Here is a 23,659-nt window from a genome sequence, read left to right on the forward strand (position 1 = left end):
CTCTTTAAACTACATTCCATGGCAAAAAAACGGTATTATTTTTAAAATGATAGTGGATTTGGGAGTCCTCTATAAAACTCGCTGTGAGAAATACAACAGCAACTTTGGCATGCGGAGTGATAGTAAGGTAAAATGACTGTTGGAGTTCTGTTTGACTAACAACACAATCAGCCAATCAGATTCACAGACCAGAAAGTACTGTTGTGTGTATGTACACACACACACACACGATGTGATGAGGCACACCTGAACCAAATAGAGCCTCATCAATGCCGCTGTTTAAATGCCGAGTCCGCCTCTCCTCAGGAGAACGCTCTCTTTCCCTCTTCCTCCACTTCAATGCACTTTAAATGGAACATATTGTCGCAGGTCAGAGCGGACCACTAATTTAACGGGTCTCGCTCCTCCCTCTAACTTCCACCTCGAGGAGGTCCCACAACACCCCAATGAACGGACAGACAACCAAGATTCAAATTTAACAGTTTAATTTATTTAAAAGTTTGGGGAAAGGGGAGGGGAAACTTTAAAACTACTCATGACTCGAACTATTTTTGTCCACAGATACAGATTCCAGTCTCGATAACACTCCTCTTCAGCCCTTCCTCAACAACACTCCACTTCAGCCCTTAATTTCCAGCCGACTCCACTCCAGGGAAGTTTAAAGCACTAGTGAACAAGGGGATGCACACATACAGCGGGAGCTGCAGACTCAAAGACTTCAATTGCAGGTAAGTACAGAGCGCAATATGGGTAGATACTCACAGAGCTAGGCAGTTGACGTGCAGGGACTTTCTGGCTCTGGGGGGGGGGTTTCTCTGGCTCTGGGCTGTTAGTGTGCAGGGGTTCTAGCTCCCAGGAAAGTACGGCGTTCAGTACACAGGTGGGTATTCACAGGGCTGGGCTGTTAGCGTGCAGGGGTTCTAGCTCCCAGGTAAGTACGGCGTTCAATACACAGGTGGGTATTCACAGGACTGGGCTGTTAGCGTGCAGGGGTTCTAGCTCCCAGGTAAGTATGGCGTTCAATACACAGGTGGGTATTCACAGGGCTGGGCTGTTAACTGGCTACTCACCACTGAAGATATTCAGAGGTCGGTATTCCAAGCAGATACGGGTTTGGTTGATGACTGACGGCTGGTGGGCCTTACAGGTGAGACTGCAAACAATACTGGGCTTCCCGCCCAGCTTGACAAGGGGGCACACGGGGGAGGATCGGCTGTTGTCCTTCGCTTCCCTCGTCGAAGAGACAGCACAGACGACAAACACAAGGCCGGTGGTTGCCGACAAGGCCAATGACACAACGTCACATGGATGAAAAGGTAAGGCTTTGATTTAAAAGCTTACAGAGATTGCTGCATGGGCAACGTCATCCAACCTCCTCCAGAGGTGCCTCCAACACGTCCAAGCTCCAGCTTACTTAAGGTAAAGACTTTGGTTGCCACCAATACACTGCTCCTCTCCGTCAGGCCTCTTCCTACAACCGGGGACACAGCCACGGACAAACACCACACACCACAAAGGCACTACAATTCTTCTTGTGTGTACACTTCAATATAACAGCACTCAACGCACATCACACACTCAGTGAAAGAAGATCGGTGGTGTATTCCCGTTTCGGTCCTGGCGGGGCGTGTCAGATGGACGAAGGTAGGGGGCAGACCACAGCAGGCATATATATCGTACACCGGAGTCTCTCCGTCTTTCCCAGCGATCTCCAACGCAAGGCACTACTATCAACACTGAGTCAACACACAAGCACTGAGGATTATTAGATCAACACAAGAGGGGGGGGGGGGGATTATCCACTGCTACGGAGAAATATGCAGTCGGAACCCTTTCTTAAAGGCAGTTAGTCTCCCTCTACATCCGTCATCCACTCTCCACAATATACAAGGAATGTTCATAAAGTCTTCACCCACTAGTGCACAGTGTTGTCCTCTCCCAATACGAATTCAATGATCTCCTTCACTCAGGGGCCTTCCAAACATAGGATCGCTCCTTCAACTCAATCCACAATAAGATGTAAACACAACATACAACAGGTTGATCACTTAACTTCCTCCGCACTTCCAATATCCACTTTCCTTGGATTCTCCGTTGCAGCCCGTAAATCACAACATCCACGCCACACCAGCCACTTCCGTATCATGTGGAACAACAGCGGAACAAACTACTCTCTTCCTGTTCATAAACCAGCCCCTTTTATATCTCTGCTTCCTTCCCGATCCTCCAATCGGTATCCGGCACGTCCTCTTCCCACACCTGACGTGTATCTTGGATAATTTTCCCCGCCTTGGGCCAACCGGAACGGTTTCACTTAAATTTCACTTAAATTAGTCCGGGCGGAAATATTTCCCACACTTCAGTTCCGCCCGGAAAAGAAAAGTTCCGCTCGGATTAGTCCCCGGTGACATCATACATTAGCTATGAACTTGAATCATGGTGGAATATCCTATGATGTCTACTTCGCAAGGCGCTTACATTTGAATAGAACACGCATCTAAAGCCATAAGAGAAACATACAAAATGTGCAGAGCTGAGTTGTGCGAGGACTGGAATTGAAAACCACTGCTCAAAACTCAAGTTTGAATCATCAATGGCAAATCCTTTACATACGTTATGTAAACATACTTACAGACTGTGAGTCAGAACAGTCGGCACTGTAATCTTCTCTCCCAGGATCAAGAAACAGTCCTCCATATAATGTGCTGCACACATCTGAATATTTGGGTTTAACTGTTCTGGAACAGTGTTGTAAATACAACTTAACCACTGATTTCTAGTTGTGTCCTCTTTTGGAAGGACAAACAGAGTAGTTTCGCTTTTACAGAGAAACACCGTCGACCCGCTGTCGGGATGTGAACTGCGCCCATTATGCAGCTGACAGGCCAGGATGCCGGGCCGTTTATTCCCTGAAAGCTGTTCAGGAGAAACCGCCGCCCCTCGCACCCCGGGACCAAGAGGGGAGCATATGCAGCTGCCGGACTCCACCCCTTACCTGGACCCTTCCTTCTCAAACAATGCCCCACCTTCACTAACCCCAAAGTACAATGAGGACACCAGAAACCCCTGTTTATTTTCGGACACTTTATTTCCCTTTTCTGTTTTGTTTTCTTTTAATAAAAGCCTCTACAAGGCCTGACGCCACACCCACTGTGTCTGTCGTTTGCTTTTATGGTTTTATTTTATTTATTTTTTATGTTTTTAAATAATACCATAATATAATTCATAATTATATTATGAAAGAAAACATTAAGTTATCAACCCTACAGCAACTCTACAAAATGCTGTAATACTTTCACTAAGTTTAAATCAGCTGAACCACTTCACTAGTTTTAAACCCAATTGTGTCAAACTCCTTTCATCCACCAGTAATTTACTTATAACTTCTGAGACTCATTATGAGACAGTCCTTCTTGTATTCCAGACCTGTCTCTTTGGTGGTCTTGAGGCAGTCTGCATATATAACCAGGTCCCTCAATGCTCCACTACCTCTTAGTCAGGTGTGTGTTTGTGTGTTTGACTGTGATGAGATAGACAGAAGCACAGGGGTGTCCCACACATATCCAATTCTGCCACCAAAGTCGGCATTCCTTTCAGTTTCACAGTCTTCTTGCTCAGCCCAAAGCATTTATCAGCTTGAGAAAGAATCCACATGGCCAGTCGCATTTGGTCAATTTTAGTTACAAAGAACAGGAGGCAGATCATTTTTCTGACAGAGAAAGGAAGATATTCAGCACGAGTCACAGCTAGATGTATCAGAATAATTGCATTAAAAGCCAATTGGATAGCAGAAAAACAAAGATTATTGAAAAAGCAACTTGTGTTTGTCACAAATTAGTGATGCACATCAAAGAGCCATTAGCGATTAAGAGTGATTAGCACATGCTAGGCCTGGAAGTTATCAAGTCATTAAAACTATATTCTCTGGCATAAGGTCTGATCCACACTGCAATTATTCTGGCCAAAAAACACCTACTAAGACAAGAATCAAGCAAAAGCCAACACTCTATGGTTTGCATTACGTGAACCTGAAATCTATGATAGCACTATAGGTAATTTTACATTGTTACACAAAGTTTTATAACAGCAGTCTTTACATAAAACAGTTAACAGTTTCAACCCCAAAATTTACATTCTGACATCAAGTGACCCTCATGTTGTTTCAAACCTGACCACAGATTTTTATTGTATGGCCAAAACCACAAAACATTTCTCAAAATCAATAATTTTGACCCATACAATGTTTTTTTTTTGGCTATTGCTACAAATATACCCCAGTGACTGAAGACTGGTTTTGTGGTCCAAGGTCACATATGTTTCGCGCTGACATGTTGCAAGCTTTATTTACCATCACAACTGACAACATATGGAATACTCAGAGTCAGATACGCAGATGATTATATTTTGATGACACTAATGGGAAATAACCTGATTTATTAATAAAGTCATGTAAATGCAGCTTAATTGCGTTGTCAGGTTACTGATGTACATGTAAACAAGGAAAACTGGTTACTTTAATAAGATTATATTTGTGAGTTATCATCGTACAGGTGTGCACGTAAACATGCTCATTGTTGTATTATCACTGTCATACTGTAATACTGGGCCTAATCTCATTTTGAAAATGTACCTGTGTCAATTTTTGTTGACAGACGCAAAGTGCATAGCACCATGTATGTTTCGTGACATATTGGATGTGAAATGTCCACTGATTGGTCGTAAAAGAATGATAAGATTTATTCCCTGGAAAAGATGAACATACATATGGTATATTTTATGTGATGCTGGTTTTGTACTCTATGTGTCCCCTGGTTCTGACTTGAAAAGTCTGTTGAATGGCGCTATAATTATAATGCCCCGTGTCGTTTAAAAATAATGTACCATCTGCACTACACATAAATCTACCCGATAGTATGAAAAAAAAGATAGTATGAAAAATGTGACATAAAAACGCAATTGCAAGCATGCCGGTTTAGCTTGTTTTTGATCTCTCATCTTTCAGCTCTTTCATTGTGAGTCATGTTTTTCATGGTATTCGTACCGAAGTCCAAGTCCAATTCCATGCCTGCTGCGGTACTGAGCAAGCTTGTCATGTCCGGAAAGCGACACATATGGAGCAGTAATCATAACTGTGTACGCAAATGGTTACAGGTGTTTGCCATTTTACCACCTCTAGTGTTTATTTCTGTTGGAAATTGCAGTGATATGTACTTATTGGTATGTATTTTGTGAAAAAAATTCCCACAGGTACGTTTTTGTCATGAGATCAGGTTGGTAATATTAGAATAAAAACTTTTTACAACACAGGCTCATTGGAATATGTCTGTGTGGCGAAATTTCTGCAAGATCGATTTTACATGACTTGCTGCAAGTTTCAAGGCACTTTCATAGTGAAACATCCAGCGAGTGAGTTTTTATTACGCTGGTTAGGTACGTACTGCAGCAGTTCATAATTCAATTGTCCAGGAGTGTTGCACGTACTGCCCCTACAACAAACCCAACAAAAACCTACCCGATATTAAATGCAAAATTGAAATAAAAATGAATTTGTTGATGCAACCATGCTCTTTTAACTTACTTACAAGCGGGTTTGAGCTGTTTTGTCAAACTGTAGTTTCACAGTATGTACAACATAGCTTATGTTGTAAGCTGATTGATTCACTAAGAATAGCCATTCATATGAGTCATTTGTTCAGGAGTTAGCCTTTATTGTTCACACTGTATATTTTATAATATCATAGAGATCATAAGATTCACTCATTACAAATTGGACGATACAATACAGTACTTGTGTCCCGATCCTAGAAACCAACCAATATTCTGTTCATTTCAGCCAATTCTTACCATCTAAGGGAATGAAGCTATCCCCAGTGATGCAAACTACTCAACTTTTTTCCCTTAAATTTTGCTCTTTTGAATTGAAAATTTGGGATAAATGATATGATTCATGGAATTTTTAACTAGATGTGATGAGACAAGAAACCTTTTTCTTTTTCAACTTATTAGGCATACAAATAAGAGTGAATGTGTGCCCATATTTTAAAATGATTTGCAAATAGTTCAAAATGATTACTTCCCAACTAGAATTAGACCTAGAATTTCTTACTTTATACTTTATAAAATTAATGTAAATTGTTCAAGAAATGGTTACGGCCTTGACTTATGCTACAGTAATTACCTTGAATCTGGACTTTAAAACTTGATTAGTCAATACTAATAAAGTCAAGTTGTATCTTTAAAAGAGGTACTAATGTTTCTTTAGCCACTGCAAGGTCACTCCCAGAGTACAGAAAGATGTTTTTTATAACAAAATAATTTAGTTTCCAGCCTGACATGGATTTGTAGAGAATGCTTTCCAAAATACCTTATAAGAGAAAACAATCTGTAGAGTTGAGTGGCTCTTCTGCTTCAGATCAAAATGAAGAAAGCTCAAGCTCTCTGCCGGCATGGCAAACATGACTGAGAAAATGAACAATTGGATGAAGTTATTTACGGCATCTCTGCCATGTCCATCAGAAAAAAAACAATAAAAAGCACCAGTCAGGCATACTGAATCTGTTCGTGAGAGGCAAGATTGACAATTACCATGTGTCTGCACATGTTAGAATACAGGGAACAAGGGTCAGACCTCTGAGGATCAGAAAAATCAATGTTGCTTGTGATCATAATAGCTCAGGCCGGACTAGATCTCCGCTGGGGTTTCCGAGGTTGCCACAGCCTCTGCTTCGAACACCAATTGCTGTGTGCTCCTTGTCGGCAGCGACAACCCAAATTCTGTTTCAAGAAATCTATTTTATTCTGTTGGTTCAAGTTTTTTCTTGTTTACTTCTTCAGTGCTTCAGTGGACTGCATCTTCATGGACTGTCTGTTGGATATGTTGTTGTCATTAGAGTGACTGTCGAATGTGGGCAGGCTGTCGACACTGCTCACCTCAAAGACATCCTCTTTGCTTCCAACTTTCTCTTCATTCCTCTTGTTTTTTGTTTTTTTGTTTTTTTTATATAAAGAAGTTTCTTTTCCTAATGGCCCCTCACGGACTATCTGCAGAGAGGCTTAAAAGATTGAAAGCCACCCACTCAGTTCAGTATTTAGCAGAGGGCAGCGCGAATCGAAGGAGATTTTAAGGCCCTATCCCATTTCTACCCATTAGCCATTCCACTACCCCTCTTTTTTGCACGTTCACGTGAAGGGGTAAGGGTATCTCGATTCTCTTTTGTTTGGAGGGGTAGGGGTAAGGGGAAGAGCAACATGGCTGCTGAGCAAACAAAAAGACATACATGTAAGCATTATTGGCATTAATAAAATATTTAACTGAAAAGTAATCATTTGTTTTATATTACATTCAATCGTGAGTTCATATTTATGGTCTATATATATATTATTAAAAGAAATGTTTGCAAAAAATCGTTAAAATTTGACGTCATACAGACTGCACAATAGTGATGTTATCCTCTCGTTTCTGGAAAATGTAATATAGCGATTCAGATTTGAACTGTTATTAATAAAAGTCGTGGGACAGCGTTGACAAGTTTCTTTGAGTGTGTGAGCTGCAGTCTCAGATATGTGTGTGTGTCTCAGTTAGCAGCACATTGATATAGAATGGTAAGGCTCTAATGTGTTTATTGTAGGAGATATAAATAAGAATTGGGATTGGGCCTAAGGGTTACAAATTGGAGAAGTGGAGCACAAGCAATGCCACCTGCCTGCAAAGCATCATTGTCCACTGCCCAGTATAGCAACCCTCGAGAGATTGTTTCATGTGGGAGAATATAAATCCAAGGTTCAGGATACTCTTAAGGGACCTTGAACCAAACACCAGAAGTTTCAGAAACTGTTGCGTAATATGAGGTTCTGTGTGGCGGGAGAATGAAGCATCCGTGCTCAATGGATCACTTGTAGTGATGAATGCTATCCAGAAAGTTGTTGTTGGTTCAAACCCACAAGGTGCGATCCATAAATCATTTCCTTTCACTTAACCCAGAGTTCTCCAGGGGAATAAACGTTCTATAAGTATTTTGCATAAAGCATTAGCTAAATCACCTCATTAGCAGGCAAGCTATTTAAGAAAAATCTAGCTAGCTTAACTACAAACCAATCTATAGAAATTAGGCATGCCAAAATTCTCAATATAATACTGAACCGTTCGATACGACAACGACGGTTCAATACATGCTTGTGAATTGCATGTTATTTTGGTTTTGCATTTAAGTAATTTCATTGCTTTCTATTTATCTCTGAACTGGCTCTGTTTGTGCGTGATTGCCCATGTGTCTAGACCTCCCTGCTTAAAACTTGCATTTGAAAAAGTAACACATGCCAAACATCTCACTTTTAATTACTTGCAATGTGAAAGCATTTTAACGTTTTTACTACACAACATCAGTCAAGTGTTTGAAATAACTTCCTTTTGTCATCTGATGTGGTGTCTTATCACAAAATGGGGCAGAAAATATATTCTATACTTTATTATACCATGGTCTGTCTGAATACTCGATTCTGATTGGCTGACAGATATGCATTAAAACTGTTTAATAAACAAGTAGTTCCAAGTCAGTTTATATTCCTGGTGTAAGAATATTCTTGGTGCCATTAAACCTTTGTGAAAATTACCAAAATTGCTGTTTTTAATCACCTTTTGGAGATGTTTTGAATTTGGAATATTATATCATAATATATTATATATATTATATCATATTATGCATGTGGTGTAATCTGGCTTCTTCGCCTTATTCAGCTACAGTAATCCAGCCTTATCTCACCCGCCCCGGGTGAGGGTCTTTCTCTGACAGGTTTTTGATGCCTGATCATTGTGACAGGGATTTTAATGAGCCCACAAGTAATTGCTCTAAAATCACTGTAATTACATACAAAAGACAAGTCGTAATTTTTATTTCCCCCAGAATCCAGAGAACAACAGTGAATCACCGTATCTGGGTGATTTGAAGAGCCGGCAGGAGAGGGAAATGTCTCTACAAGATCTGTCCCCAGGTACACGCTGACATTTCACACTGACGGTTATCTGTATCGTGATTGGCTGCTGAAAGCAATTAATCATCAAACACCACGCCTCCCGCAATGCACAGAGAATATGAAGCAGAGGGGATTCTTTGCATTGTGAACTGTATTGCAGGTATGTTTGTGTTTATCTTGGGTAATAAAACTGGTACGGTCTCTGGTGGCAAAAATAGACTGTGTGCTTTAGATGCTAGAGAATCTTACACTTTACAGATAAAGTATTTACAAACCATAAAAGAACAAAGCCAGAGGAGCTACACCCCAGAGTGCACCTGAAATCATCACAGCGCTCCCCTTGTCTCTCTGAAGGCACTCAAAAGCACAAATACAAATCAACACAAGTTTGATCTTTACGCCACATCCCTTTCAAGCTACTTTTGAAAAGATGTTGAATAATTTAATGCTTGCGATTAAAATCAGGACATGTCTAGTTACAGTAAAAAAAAACTAAGAAATGAAATGCTCTTCACAAGCAAGCAACGTTCTTGTTTACATAACTATATGGATTGGATGATGAGCTCAAAGTGTTTCTTGGTGCCAGTTAGAGATTTGGATGCGTTATATATACAGAAAGTGGGTGGGTTGAGTGTTTTAGATTATGGGGAACATTAATATTTACATTTATAGAAGGAACCAAATTAATAGTTAAAGTGGCATGAATGTTAAATGAAGAAAAATGGTAACAGCACAGGGATTGCTTGGGAAGCCACTGCCATATTATGTCCACAGTCATAATAATGACATATGCACTGGAAGAACATCTCATTGATAATAAAAGAGGTTGAACTCAAACACAGGGTTTTCATTTACCTTGCAAATCACATAACTGTCACACGACTAGTCAGATGTAATGGAGTCTTTTGGCTGGACCTTTGAATGCAAACTTGGTGAAATCCATTATAGATTTAATCTGCTGATCCTTCTGCTCGTCACTCTATGACAACAGCTCTTGGCTCTATATGTGACGGGAATGCCAATCGAAGTCTCTAGAGTAAATGAAGCTCCTGTTTCATGAAACCAGTGGAATCATGTTGATGCCTCATGTTCATTTTCAGACTGACGTCAATCCACACATCCGATTCACTTCATAATGTGCTAGATTAGGCATGTTGAAATTGCATAAAAGCTGAAATAGCATTATTTTGTGCCATTCATTCTAACTCCAGGCTCTCAAAGAAAATAAAATGCTGCTTTTGTATGACTCATATAATAGAAGAGTATTGGAGATTAGCCAAAGGATTTCACACTTATTATTCATTGGTATTTTCACCCGCAGTTTATCCTCAGAGGGTTTTACAATTCAATATTGTCCACTATTTATCAATGGCATGTTAGCGATACATGCTGGAGTAAACAGGAAAAGAATAAATGGTCCACAGGTGCAGGCAGTTATAAATCACCCATGTACAAATTACTTCTCGCTCTTCCTTTATCTGCAAGTAGCTTCAAATCAAGACAAATCATCCTGGCAAAAAATAATTGCACTTATCAGAATCACAGAGATTCGTTTTCATTTAAATGCAATTAATCATCTCTTAGGAATCTGCCTCATGTATCATCACTTTTGTACAAAGGAATTCAGATTTCATTATCATAACACCTTATTACTTGTGAACAAAAGACTGCCACTTCCAGAATGCCATTCTCGATCGTAAAATGAGTGAATTCTTTCTTTTATATTCAACGTTGCTTGATTTTTAGGCTAATCTTCATGCTGGACTTACAAGTCAAGAAACTGGAAGGAAATTTTACTGCTGTGATTACTGTTAAAATCTTAAATATAATGTTGCCTTCTGAAATGTAATGTGCAGCTGATTGTAAATTACAGAAGTTAATATTGTAAGACAGCCAGATTTATTTGCTGTTTGGTGTTATTCTAGTTGCTGAACTAGGAAGGTTTGCGGTTGAAAAGCAAGGACTGTATTTCAGTGATATTTTTCATGTGTCTCCTTGAAAGTTATTTCTTTATGTAGTCAAATGAAGAAAGAGACAGCTACTGTATATCTTTAAAGTAGCTGCTAGGATTATGTCTGTCTGCTCCCCTTTCAAAAATCTCATGAAGATCTGCTGAATTTTGCTCTGGCAGCTCTTTTAAAATTTAGGGAAACCGTCATGGAAATATGAATTAAGATATCCAACTTGATGTTTGTAGTCTGATTAGATAATCAAGATACTGCATGACCACCCAACACAATATTACAACAGAAATCCATGTTGAATCAGTTAAATCAAAAGTAGCCCCTGACAATATCAAGCTGAGAATGTTTAATGAATATGAGAGCAGAGCAACAGAGCATATTGTGCATGCATCCACCACAGATGTTCTAGCATCTCCACAGAGGAAAAACACGTGCAATTACACATATTCCTTATCAATAAATCACAATTGTGAATTTTTGCATAAATAAATCCATATCATTGTCGTGTGTGTGTAAGAGTAAGAGAGGTAAACGAGATGTAGAATGCACAATACTGGTTTATGCATATTCTCTGCATACAGTACAGTAAATGATGAATTATTTAACAGGTTTAACACTTTTAAAAATCAGCATTATGTTTTATTCATGCAAATATTGGTTTCCTGGTAGTGGCAACTGTCCCCACCCATAACTAAAAACTTCCTAATTCATAAAATCCCCTTGCAAACCAGTACAAATATACACGCATGCAAATCATAGTCGATTAGACATGTAACGTTTTCTGTGTTATAAACATGTTATTTTTTGTATTTGTATTATACGCAACGTTTAAAGACTGCCATTCCCAACAGAATTACAAGTTTTCACTTAACTTCTTTAGGTTAATTAACACTATGAACGAGGCTGATCTATTCTGAATCGGGGTTTATTCTGGCAGAGGCGTAAACGCACGCGCATATTTCTTTTCTTTTTTTCCTGCTGCCACGCCGGACGCGTTTTTTTCTCCCCCTACCTGCATGAAACTGTGATCTCCACTTTGGTAGCGGGGATGTTCCCCGTCAGCGGGTCGAACTCGTAGACCGAAGCCATGTCCTCGAGTTTGTCCATGATGTCTCCCTCCATGAGCGCGCGCGGCTCGGGGCAGTTCCACGGAGCCCCGCGGAGGCTTTCACGGTCCCGCTCGGACCAACCCGGAGTTAACAAGGCCAGGGTATTAATGAAAAGACCCCCTACAACTCAAGAAACTTGAATGGGGGATAAAGTCGGGGAAAGTCTCTGATAACTGTGCCGTAGAGTCGGGTGGTCAGCTGCGGTTCATCACCAGAGAGAGAAAGCGCTCTGCACATCAAGTGCTCTACATGTGCGCTCGTTAAGAGCATCCAGTGCTCTCCAGCCCTACCCTACTATCTCCAACACGCCCATGCGTACTACTGCGCTCCCCACCACACTCAACATACGCGATTCCTTATAGCGCTGCGTGGGGGCTGAGTTACAACTGAATAAAAGCCGAATCTAAATCCCGTTGTGCCAAAATACACCATTCTAATCTATATATTTATGCAGTAACATTTAAAAAAAAGAGCATTTATTGATTGTTTTTCGGCGCTGGTGGTACATTTTTTGACTTATTGAATAATATTTTTTATATTTTATAAAATATCAGCATTAAATCTTTAAATATAAAGAAAATAAATGAAATAAATTATGTCGTGTAGTTGCCATAAGGTTGCTATAGCAACTTGTCACATTAACACAGAATTCAGCTGATGTTTAGTCACAGGAGTGTGTGTGTGTGTGTCTGTCAATCTGCTCATCCAATCAGAATTTAGAGTGGGATCTAGCCAGAATTTTTTTCAAACTCAGAAATATTGCTCCCATGATGTTCGCCTCTGTCTCATCTACATTATTCTAAATTTACATTACATTAACCATCTGATGCAAACCCTCCACTAATGAGACTGATTCTGTGCTAAAGCTGATGAAAGTGGTGAAGTAAATCTGTAATATTCACCCCTATTCTCTGTTGCACAGGACAGATGTGTAATTCTCCCAAACTGAATCCATAAGTTTGCAAGAGAATATACTGAAATACTGAAATTATTTTTCCTTTTTCCATATTGAATGCATCAGGGTGTTAAGAAATATGTAGCACTATCCATTGTATTAGTAATCAAAAACATCAAGTCACTTGTAAAACAAAGATCCATTGTGAATTCACATTATTTTAGTGTAAAAATGCAAAGCTCTGACTTGAATTGGAGGAATGTGTGTAAATTCAGCACCACTGATGTGTGGACAGCTCCCCAGTGCTGAAGTGAACAAGTTCAGTTCAGTATGTTTCCCAAAGAGCAAACTTTTTGTATCACAGTTCAACCACAAAAAATAGTCAGCTATGATTTGCAAACATGTTTACTGTTGCCTAAAATCCCAATGTTCAGTGTTTGTTTAAAAATATTATGCCAAAAAAAATGATGTAGCTAATCTCTTTCTTTTTAATGAGAAAAACAAACAAACATGCAATTAACGTGCCCTTCCTTCCATCTTTTATTTTGACAGGAAGGTAGTGCACATTGTTGTTAGTAGTCCAACTGCAGCAGCACTTTTCTGAGCCAAATTACCATTTCCAAGAAACGCCAGCACACAGAACAAGTGTACTAATGTAGTAAAAGCACACAAAGTATTGCTGTTTGTTGCTCTGAGTAGCGGCTGAATCATTTTTTTCTCCCCCAGGATGCAAGTCTATTAAAAGCAATTGTTTTTATCCCTTTTCTTGGACGACTTAAGTAGAGTGGTCTTAAGCTCCCGGGTGAGAGGCAGGTGCCACTTTGGAGATCAGTGGGCACGGAAACAGCCTCACACTGGCACCACGACCACCCTCGTCTCCCCTTCCCCTCTGGAGTGAGTCATGATTGTAAAGGCCACGTTAAAGCAAGCGGGCATCCAGATGGGCATGTGGGTGGACGTGAGGATGCACAGATGTGCTCCTGATTTTGAGGTTTAATTGTGGTGCCTTCAGCACCACAGCAACGAGAAGAAGAAGTGGTGCCCCTATTCAACTTTTACCCTGTAGCACATACTAATTACCACCAAGTGCCAACAAAACCACTTTAGACGATGTGAAGTCAATGCCAGAGTGAGGAAGAGATGCAAACTGGATCTCTGCACTGGTTACCAGGACCAGTAAATGCACCAGATGGGAAGGCAAAGCTGCCATGGAGAACAAAGACAGGAAAAAAGAATGTTTTCCATAATGTCAGCCAAACTGCACCATTCACTGTGATTTGGGGCTTTAATAACTGTGTTTCTCTCACATTGCGTCAACGGGGCCAGAAATAGGCCTATTTGGGTGCAATTAAGTGGAGGGAATTAAAGGGGTAAGGTCCAAATGAAGACCCTTGCTAGATCTTGATAAGATGATTAATACGGGTGCAAAAAGGTCCGGGGGTCAAATACAGACAGGCTTATAGTTGCTATCCTGCTCGGCGTCTAAGCCAGAATTTGTGACATCACTTCTATTGTGGTGCCATCTTTTAAATAGTGGTCTAAGATAACAATCTAACAGCTCACAGGTGCTCAAAAGGCTGTCAGCTGCTGGCAAAGGCTCATGAATTAATTACATCTCCACCACCAACAGCAATTTTTGCATCTTTTGTCCCTCCCACCAGTGTGTTTTCCAGTCCCTGGCAAAGAATAGAGGTGGTTGAGGACTCTTTCAAAGCAGCCCGTTCCTGCGGCCTAATCTCTGCCAAGCACAGTGCACTAGACTAATCCAAGCATGTGCTGGAAGCTGGGGACTCTCTGTTGTCTCCTTTCATGTGTTTGATGCTAATACTAGCAGCCCTGCAGGCAGCTGTTGGCTCCCTCTCAAACTCCATTAGAGAGTAAAGGTCACTCTCTGGGGGCTTCCTGATGTTGGGAGAGGAACTTGCACTTCGGTCTTTGATAACATGCCTGCATATGTTATCTCGGCAAGAAGGTAATGTCTTACCTCAGTTGCTGGATGAAAGGTTGAAGGAAGGGCCGTCGTTATATCGTGTCCCCCACCGGCTGCGGCTGCATTCATACGTGAGACAGCTCTCGAGAGTTGGCACCATGGTAGACCTAGCTTTCTACCCAGCATTGGCGCTGATCTATTTCTTCGGCGTGTTTCAGGCAAACAAAGATGGCCGTGTGGATTTGCCAGACAATGCTTCGGTCAATGTCTTCTGCCTGTTTGTGCTGATTCAGCCTCTGTGTTTCATTATAGGTGGATACAAGGGGATGGCCACGTATTTGATTTCTGCAAACGTATCCTACAACGCCCTGCCCTGGAAAAAGCCATCAGCCGGTCAGCAGGAGGATACGGAGAAAAAGAAGAAGAAAAAGGCGGCAAAGACTAATTAAGACACTCTTAATTAAGACTTCAAACAACAGCTTTGCGTAGGTGGGAACAAAGTGCAACTGCAAAGCCATCTGCTAGATATCAAGCCTTTTCCAAGATCGCTGTACTTTTTATGAAAAGAATAATGATTAATTTACTACAAAGAAAATGCTTTGCATTCCATGCATGCACACCTGGATAGTCATTGTTTTTTGTTTAGTTTTTTCTTTCGTCAGCTGTATATTTCAAACTTTGATCTAAAGACATTGGAAAAGCAGAATATCTGCTTTACCTAAGGAGGAACAGGAAGAGGTTATAGAGATGTGAGTGCTGGTCTGAGTTTGTGTCCTGTTGATTGACAGCTCTGGATCAATGGACTGGCTGCCTCTTTAAATGCCACTTTCACAATGTAGTCACACGCCAGCCTGAAAAGACTCTCTCCAAACACCATTTAAAGAGGTTGTCATTTGGAACATACTGACGACATCGATTTCTGGGCAAACTGTTTGCCAAACCAGACTTGAACTTGACATATAGATTTCATGTTCGATCGTGATCAAAGATTAGAAACACAAAGACGATTCACTTCTATACTTATGAATTGGAAAAACTGCAACAGGCAATATGGCGGGATAGTCCCACCTAATTTTAAATGAAAGAGCCAATTGTTGATTGGTAAAGTCATTGCATCACTGCATTGGACGTTAGAAGCTCCAGTTCCCATAGAAACCGGAGTCTAAAGCAGCCGATATGCATGTGCATTCACAATAATATTGGAACTATGCATGCGCATTGGCTGGTCTAGTCTTAAAAAATAAGCTATTGAAACACTAATCGAGCACAAGAAATAACATTCATGGGGCTATTTGTTTCAGATTTTGTTGCCGATTTGAAATATTTAATTTAATTGCAAGTTCAGCAAATAGTTTTTTAGATTTCAGGATAACACCCATTCATTTACAGTAGATAGGACTTGGTCTTGTTCGAGCTGCCTGGAGGTGTTGCAAATATGGCATCCGAGTGAAAGGGACTTCGTTGTGATTAGCTTGCTCCCTGTATCATTCATGCTTTGGTGCACAGCAGTTAAAATCAGTGTGTTGTTGTCCTCTATGACTCACTAAATGTGCCAGAACGAACAAAATTAGCCAGTCAGATTTGGATTGTTTGCTAAAATAAAATGATTTTACATATACAATAGTTTATAAATATGTATTAAATAAGGTTTTACATAATAAAAATGTAATCTTTCACATGCATATATTTTGTTTGTGCTATCTTCGATTATGTTGATGGTTTAAAGGCACAATATGTAATTTTTTTTATTAAACTATCCACTTATTATATATGTTATTTATTTTGCTGACTTGTGTACTTACATTAGCCCAAACATTTTTAAGAGTGTTTAAATAGCAATTTTAAATAGTGACTCTTTCCTGGTCATTGCAACGCCCTCCAATGACATCAAACACCCTCGATTTCAGGTTTTGTATTGTAGAAAACATGAAAACACCAAAGACATTTTAATATGTTATGGATTTCATCAGACAGGTGATGAGTAACATTATAACAGAACTTTCAACTGTATGTAATTTGATAAAACAGTGCTGCTTTACCCCACATATGCACGACCGGAAGGAGCGGAAGCGGTTGATTGTGGAATAATAAAAGATCTGCTGCTTTCAAGCCGTGTTTCACACTCATTCAATGGGCTCCAGATTGTATCGACAACAACTTCCATGATTCCCATGAAAGTATAACAGTATAGTGTGTGTGTGTGTGTGTGTGTGTGTGTGTGTGTATGTGTGCTCTTGTTTTTGTGACATATCAGGACACAATTCTGTATAATGACATGGGTATGACACAGGTAGTACAAGGAGAGGGTAACTTAGGAGGACATAAGCATGATTCATAAGCTCAAGAGCTAGTTTGTCATATCTTTGTAATAAATCCAGACAAATTTGTATTACAAACTACCCAACCAAAGAATAACAGTATAAAGCCCAATTCCATTCTTTCACTGTTTGTCTCTCTCCAACGTTCACTCACACTTTTACTTCATTTTTTACTCCCAGCCTGCAGCTTTGTTTTCAGTAGAGAAGTCTCTTCCAAAGGGTGTAAAAGCGGGGTCATCAGCACACATACAGCCTAGTGCAGAGCAGAGACAACGGTCCCCCTGCGGTGAGCTCAATGAGCCCTGGGCTCTCTGTACCCAGCGATCACAGCACAGCATCGGCACCCACCGCCTCCGACACAATCTCTCATCACCACCCCTCGACAGACTTCACAGGAAGCAGCGGTGGTCCCGAGAGCACGGGGAGTGAAGACCTCCTCAGCACCGTAGCTCGAGGGGTTCAGAACCGCGGCCAAGGGGTGAGACTGCCAAAAAATGGCAGATGTGCCTCAGCAAGATACACCGAGATGAATGAAAGGCTTGTGCTAATGTCTGCCTGCATGTGTCACGTCTCATCTAGAGCATATTAAGCATTTCCTGGCAAGTCTAATAGTTTGTAATCATGCTTTTTAAGAATAGTAACGGCTTAATAGACTAGTTTCAATCTTATTTATCTACTCATATGTCAATCCAAAGTCACAGGAATTGATTTTATTCATAGAGCTCAGAATGATTGTGGAATTAACTCTTTTCCACATAATGAACCTGTCAAGCTCTACTAAGGACTACTTTTAGGATACTTTACTAGTGCTTTTTGGAAAGGTTATTTAAAGGCTGAATGTATTGAAGGTATTCAACCAATTTATAATTGCATTAAATGTAGTGTCTCATTTGTCCACAGTTTCCATTATTGTATACATCCACCGCATTACCTAAATAGCAATTTTGTTAACGATTCTGTATTTACTGAGTAAAGTACAGTACATAGAATTTGCATCCAACAGTTATTTATATACTTATATATTCATAATTTTAATGGCAAGAGAAAGCATTGTGGGGAGAAAATTATCATATTCAACAGTCACTACAGCCAGAAATATGACTTGAGATGCCTTTCATGTCAAATTTCTGCTAGTAAGAAAGTAACATTTCTGTAAAAGCACACTAAAATTGTGCAAAATGAATTCTTAAGGACAGTTTCACGTTGCTTTTGATATCACTTTGGAGTTCAATAACCCTGTTCACTTTAATCACTGTATATGAGTGACCTGTACATTCTTCAACATTTCTCCATCTGTGTTGAAAGCAAGTGGAAAAGTGGAAAGCAAGTCATATGGGTCAAGACCTAGATTAAACTGAGAAAGGGAGATTGTGACGGAAGATGTTTGTGAACAGTCTAAAAGAGCATGTGCAGTTTTAGGGCCGTATCGCCTCAATCACATGTTGATGCCACTCGTCCATCATCATCCTACAGTCCTCCTGAGGAAAGGAAGACAAGCGCAGCCTCACCAGTTAATGATGACGATTTACAAGTGAAATGAAGATGCATGACTGCTGTTTAAATTGCATTGGGTTTCCGGAAAGCTTCATCTCCCCGTGCGCTCTGTAACAACATCAGGGGCTGTTCAGCTGTGTCAGTATTCAAACGCAGTCAACATGAAGTTGTTACAAATATGTTTTTGTCGCCGCTTTGTTTTGCAAGTCCAAACTTTGACATTTTCAGAGACATCCACTGGGAAACAGAAACCTCGATCAATCCCTACTAGAAATGTCACATCCGAGTCTTTTGTCACCATTAGCCAGGAAAATATCACAGTTTCCGTGATGAGTAAGGTTTTTCCCCTTAAGGTTTGTACATGACCTGAATGGCAGACAGTATTTGTATCACCTGTGACATGAATATAACAAAAAACCATCAAGAACATGTCCACATCATATCATATGATTGTAAATATTTACATTTTAGATTTTACACTTTTATACACACACACGTGTATGTGGGTAAAATATATTATTACTTCATTATATATATATATATATATATATATATATATATATATATATATATATATATTTGTATATGCAGACAGACAAAAATAGTACTTCGATCTATTTAGCAATGAAGCATTAAATTGATCATAAGTGACAGCAATGACATTTGACATTTTATCAAATTAATGCCGTTCTTCTGAACTTTTTATTAAATCAAAGCATGATCGTTTTTACCATTTGCAATAAAAAATATGTATATATGTATATATGTATATATGTATATATGTATATATATATATATGTATATATATATATATATATATATATATATATATATATATATATATATGTATGTATGTACAGTATTGTTCAAAATAATAGCAGTACAATGTGACTAACCAGAATAATCAAGGTTTTTAGTATATTTTTTTATTGCTACGTGGCAAACAAGTTACCAGTAGGTTCAGTAGATTCTCAGAAAACAAACAAGACCCAGCATTCATGATATGCACGCTCTTAAGGCTGTGCAATTGGGCAATTCGTTGAATTAGTTGAAAGGGGTGTGTTCAAAAAAATAGCAGTGTGGCATTCAATCACTGAGGTCATCAATTTTGTGAAGAAACAGGTGTGAATCAGGTGGCCCCTATTTAAGGATGAAGCCAACACTTGTTGAACATGCATTTGAAAGCTGAGGAAAATGGGTCGTTCAAGACATTGTTCAGAAGAACAGCGTACTTTGATTAAAAAGTTGATTAGAGAGGGGAAAACCTATAAAGAGGTGCAAAAAATGATAGGCTGTTCAGCTAAAATGATCTCCAATGCCTTAAAATGGAGAGCAAAACCAGAGAGACGTGGAAGAAAACGGAAGACAACCATCAAAATGGATAGAAGAATAACCAGAATGGCAAAGGCTCAGCCAATGATCACCTCCAGGATGATCAAAGACAGTCTGGAGTTACCTGTAAGTACTGTGACAGTTAGAAGACGTCTGTGTGAAGCTAATCTATTTTCAAGAATCCCCCGCAAAGTCCCTCTGTTAAAAAAAAGGCATGTGCAGAAGAGGTTACAATTTGCCAAAGAACACATCAACTGGCCTAAAGAGAAATGGAGGAACATTTTGTGGACTGATGAGAGTAAAATTGTTCTTTTTGGGTCCAAGGGCCACAGGCAGTTTGTGAGACGACCCCCAAACTCTGAATTCAAGCCACAGTACACAGTGAAGACAGTGAAGCATGGAGGTGCAAGCATCATGATATGGGCATGTTTCTCCTACTATGGTGTTGGGCCTATTTATCGCATACCAGGGATCATGGATCAGTTTGCATATGTTAAAATACTTGAAGAGGTCATGTTGCCCTATGCTGAAGAGGACATGCCCTTGAAATGGTTGTTTCAACAAGACAATGACCCAAAACACACCAGTAAACGGGCAAAGTCTTGGTTCCAAACCAACAAAATTAATGTTATGGAGTGGCCAGCCCAATCTCCAGACCTTAATCCAATTGAGAACTTGTGGGGTGATATCAAAAATGCTGTTTCTGAAGCAAAACCAAGAAATGTGAATGAATTGTGGAATGTTGTTAAAGAATCATGGAGTGGAATAACAGCTGAGAGGTGCCACAAGTTGGTTGACTCCATGCCACACAGATGTCAAGCAGTTTTAAAAAACTGTGGTCATACAACTAAATATTAGTTTAGTGATTCACAGGATTGCTAAATCCCAGAAAAAAAAATGTTTGTACAAAATAGTTTTGAGTTTGTACAGTCAAAGGTAGACACTGCTATTTTTTTGAACACACCCCTTTCAACTAATTGCCCAATTGCACAGCCTTAAGAGCGTGCATATCATGAATGCTGGGTCTTGTTTGTTTTCTGACAATCTACTGAACCTACTGGTAACTTGTTTGCCACGTAGCAATAAAAAATATACTAAAAACCTTGATTATTCTGGTTAGTCACATTGTACTGCTATTATTTTGAACAATACTGTATGTATGACCTGAATGGCAGACAGTATTTGTATCACCTGTGACATGAATATAACAAAAAACCATCATGAACATGTCCACATCATATCATATGACTGTAAATATTTACATTTTAGATTGTGTATGTATGTATATGTATACACATATATATATGTATATGTATACACATATATATATATGTATATGTATACACATATATACATATACATATATATACATATACATATACATATATATACATATACATATATATATACATACATATACATATACATATACATATATATATATATATATATATATATATAGAGAGAGAGAGAGAGAGAGCAGTAGGTTTATACTATATAATATAGAGCATTAGTATGCACACCTAATTTTAAATGGTTGGCAGTTGACAAAATTCTATAAAATGCATATATTATAGAAATATAGAGACAAATATAAATACATGCAATAATTGCAAACATTAAGTTTAGGATGCATTTGGATTTTTTATTTTTACTTTTTTTTTTTACTTAATATTTTGTGGTGAAATTTGAGCTGATAGGTTCATGAGATTCACCCTGCAGTAGCACGCTGTGTGTGATGACAGCAAGCCGGTGATTCTATACGGACAGATCATATCTTCAGGGTCATCAAAGACAGGAAACAGGAAGGAACTCGACCGTAATTCTATCTGAGAGATAAACACCAAGTAAACATCACAAGAACACAGAGAATGAACTCCTGCCATGGGTGAAAATGAAATGAAAACAAACCAAAGATTTTTTTTATTTATTTTTTTTATTTCTCTGATGGAATACTTGAACAGTCATTAAATAAAACCTGTACAGTATTTACAGTCAAATATTTAACATCAAGTTTGGTTGCATGCAAATGCTGTACAATAGTTTACATTTCTCGGGAGGAATAAATGTGATAAAAGGCACCTGTAACCTTTATTTGTGTGTGTGTGTATATGCCCCGCTGCATTTCACCTGCTCATGGAGATCAAAAAACTGTCAGCTCAACTCAGTGTTACAGCAGGAAGGCTCTAAAATGACTGATTGTTCTGTCAAGCCTTTAATTCCAGCCTCTTTTTCTCTATTACTTAAATGTCTTTTCTAATCTGCGTATTAATTGCCTACCTGGGTTGCCAGGTAACTAGAAAGCACCCCATTCAAACACATTTTCTTGTTTTCCCAAAAAAAAAGGGGATTTAGCAGCAGCGTTTTGCGATGTCATGATTTTCCACACGCTGAAAGCGGAGTAAGGCGGAAGGCGTATTGCAGAGTGGCCCTGCGCTTCAGGCCGGGAGAGACAGAGAGGGGCGCAACGCAGCTGGGGCAACAGTGGCAACCTGCTAACCTTTGGCATCACAGGGGGGGCAAAGCCACAAGTTAGCACTACGCTGATCAGTAAACAGGTGTCAGCATCTCCCCTGTAGAGAAAAGAGATTCTATACAGATGCAGAAGCTTATACAGCATGTCAATGCCATGCATCACTGGCCTAGAATCTGAAATATAAGTACTATAAAGCTACAACACTAAACGTACCACTGGTAAACTACTGCTGTGAAGCTGAATGCAGAAGAAAGATTAACCCCAAAAGCTTCAGATACTGTACATTGAAATTTAAGCCCGCTATATAGCGACTTAAAGCTGAGCACCAGGAATTGCAGGCCACTGACTGGCATGGCTGTAAAAAGCGTCGGTTTAAGGTTGCATCTGTCAATCTCAGAAGCAGCCTAATCAACCAATGTGCTTTCAGACACAATGTAGAAATAACCGAGACGCTGAAATTATCAGTGTTATTATGGAACTGAATTTGCAAACCAATTTCACAGTCTTTAAGTCCTAGCAATACCAAGCATGAGCTCTCTTCTCAATAATATTACAATTGTAAAAAAAATGCTATCGAAAACAATGCTATTTCATTTCTAAAATGAAATGAGCTATAGGACACACAGTCCATCGTAATCTCATTAATGAGGGGCACTTATTAAAAAAGGTTGACCCCGTATATGTATGCATTATTAAAAGAGCATACTGTTAAAACAAATGAGCTCTTAACCTCATTCATTGAAACAAACAAAGAATTGTAGAAATTGTACCGAAAATAATTTGTCAATAGTTGCATTATGCAACTGCACTGCAACTCATTTTTCGAATGAGGAATGTTGTTTGTTTCGTTCCAGCATAAACTTACAATTTTGCAAAGTGATCCAAGGGGGTTTATGTAAGATGACAGAAATGTGCAAGTGATTATTTAAATCAAACTTTGGCAACACGTTTGACGCTGTATATTTTGAGCTCCCTCTAAGAACAAAACACACAAACGCACATGAAAAAGAGCAAGATGGTATAAAAGCAGCATTTTTCACAGTTTTGAAAACAAATGTTCTTTGAAGTAGATGCTCTGATCATTATTTAATAAATTTGGCCTTATTTTAAAAAGACTTCACAGAAAAGATCCAAGACCCATTTCTTTTACGAGTTCACTACTGTTTCAAAG

At 39.3% G+C, this 23,659-nt stretch overlaps 1 protein-coding gene across 1 annotated transcript in view; it reads right to left on the bottom strand.

The window, feature by feature from the left end:
- Positions 1–12,343, bottom strand: part of cpne5b (copine Vb) — a 144,067-nt gene extending 131,724 nt beyond the window's left edge. The window contains exon 1 of the mRNA XM_026242455.1: positions 11,947–12,343. Within this exon, the coding sequence (XP_026098240.1) occupies positions 11,947–12,056 (110 nt within the window). The 5' untranslated portion in view covers positions 12,057–12,343. The remainder of the gene's footprint in view (positions 1–11,946) is intronic.
- Positions 12,344–23,659: the final 11,316 nt, after the last annotated feature.

Source organism: Carassius auratus, unplaced genomic scaffold (assembly GCF_003368295.1).
Source record: "Carassius auratus strain Wakin unplaced genomic scaffold, ASM336829v1 scaf_tig00001591, whole genome shotgun sequence".
Taxonomy (NCBI): Eukaryota; Metazoa; Chordata; class Actinopteri; order Cypriniformes; family Cyprinidae; genus Carassius; species Carassius auratus.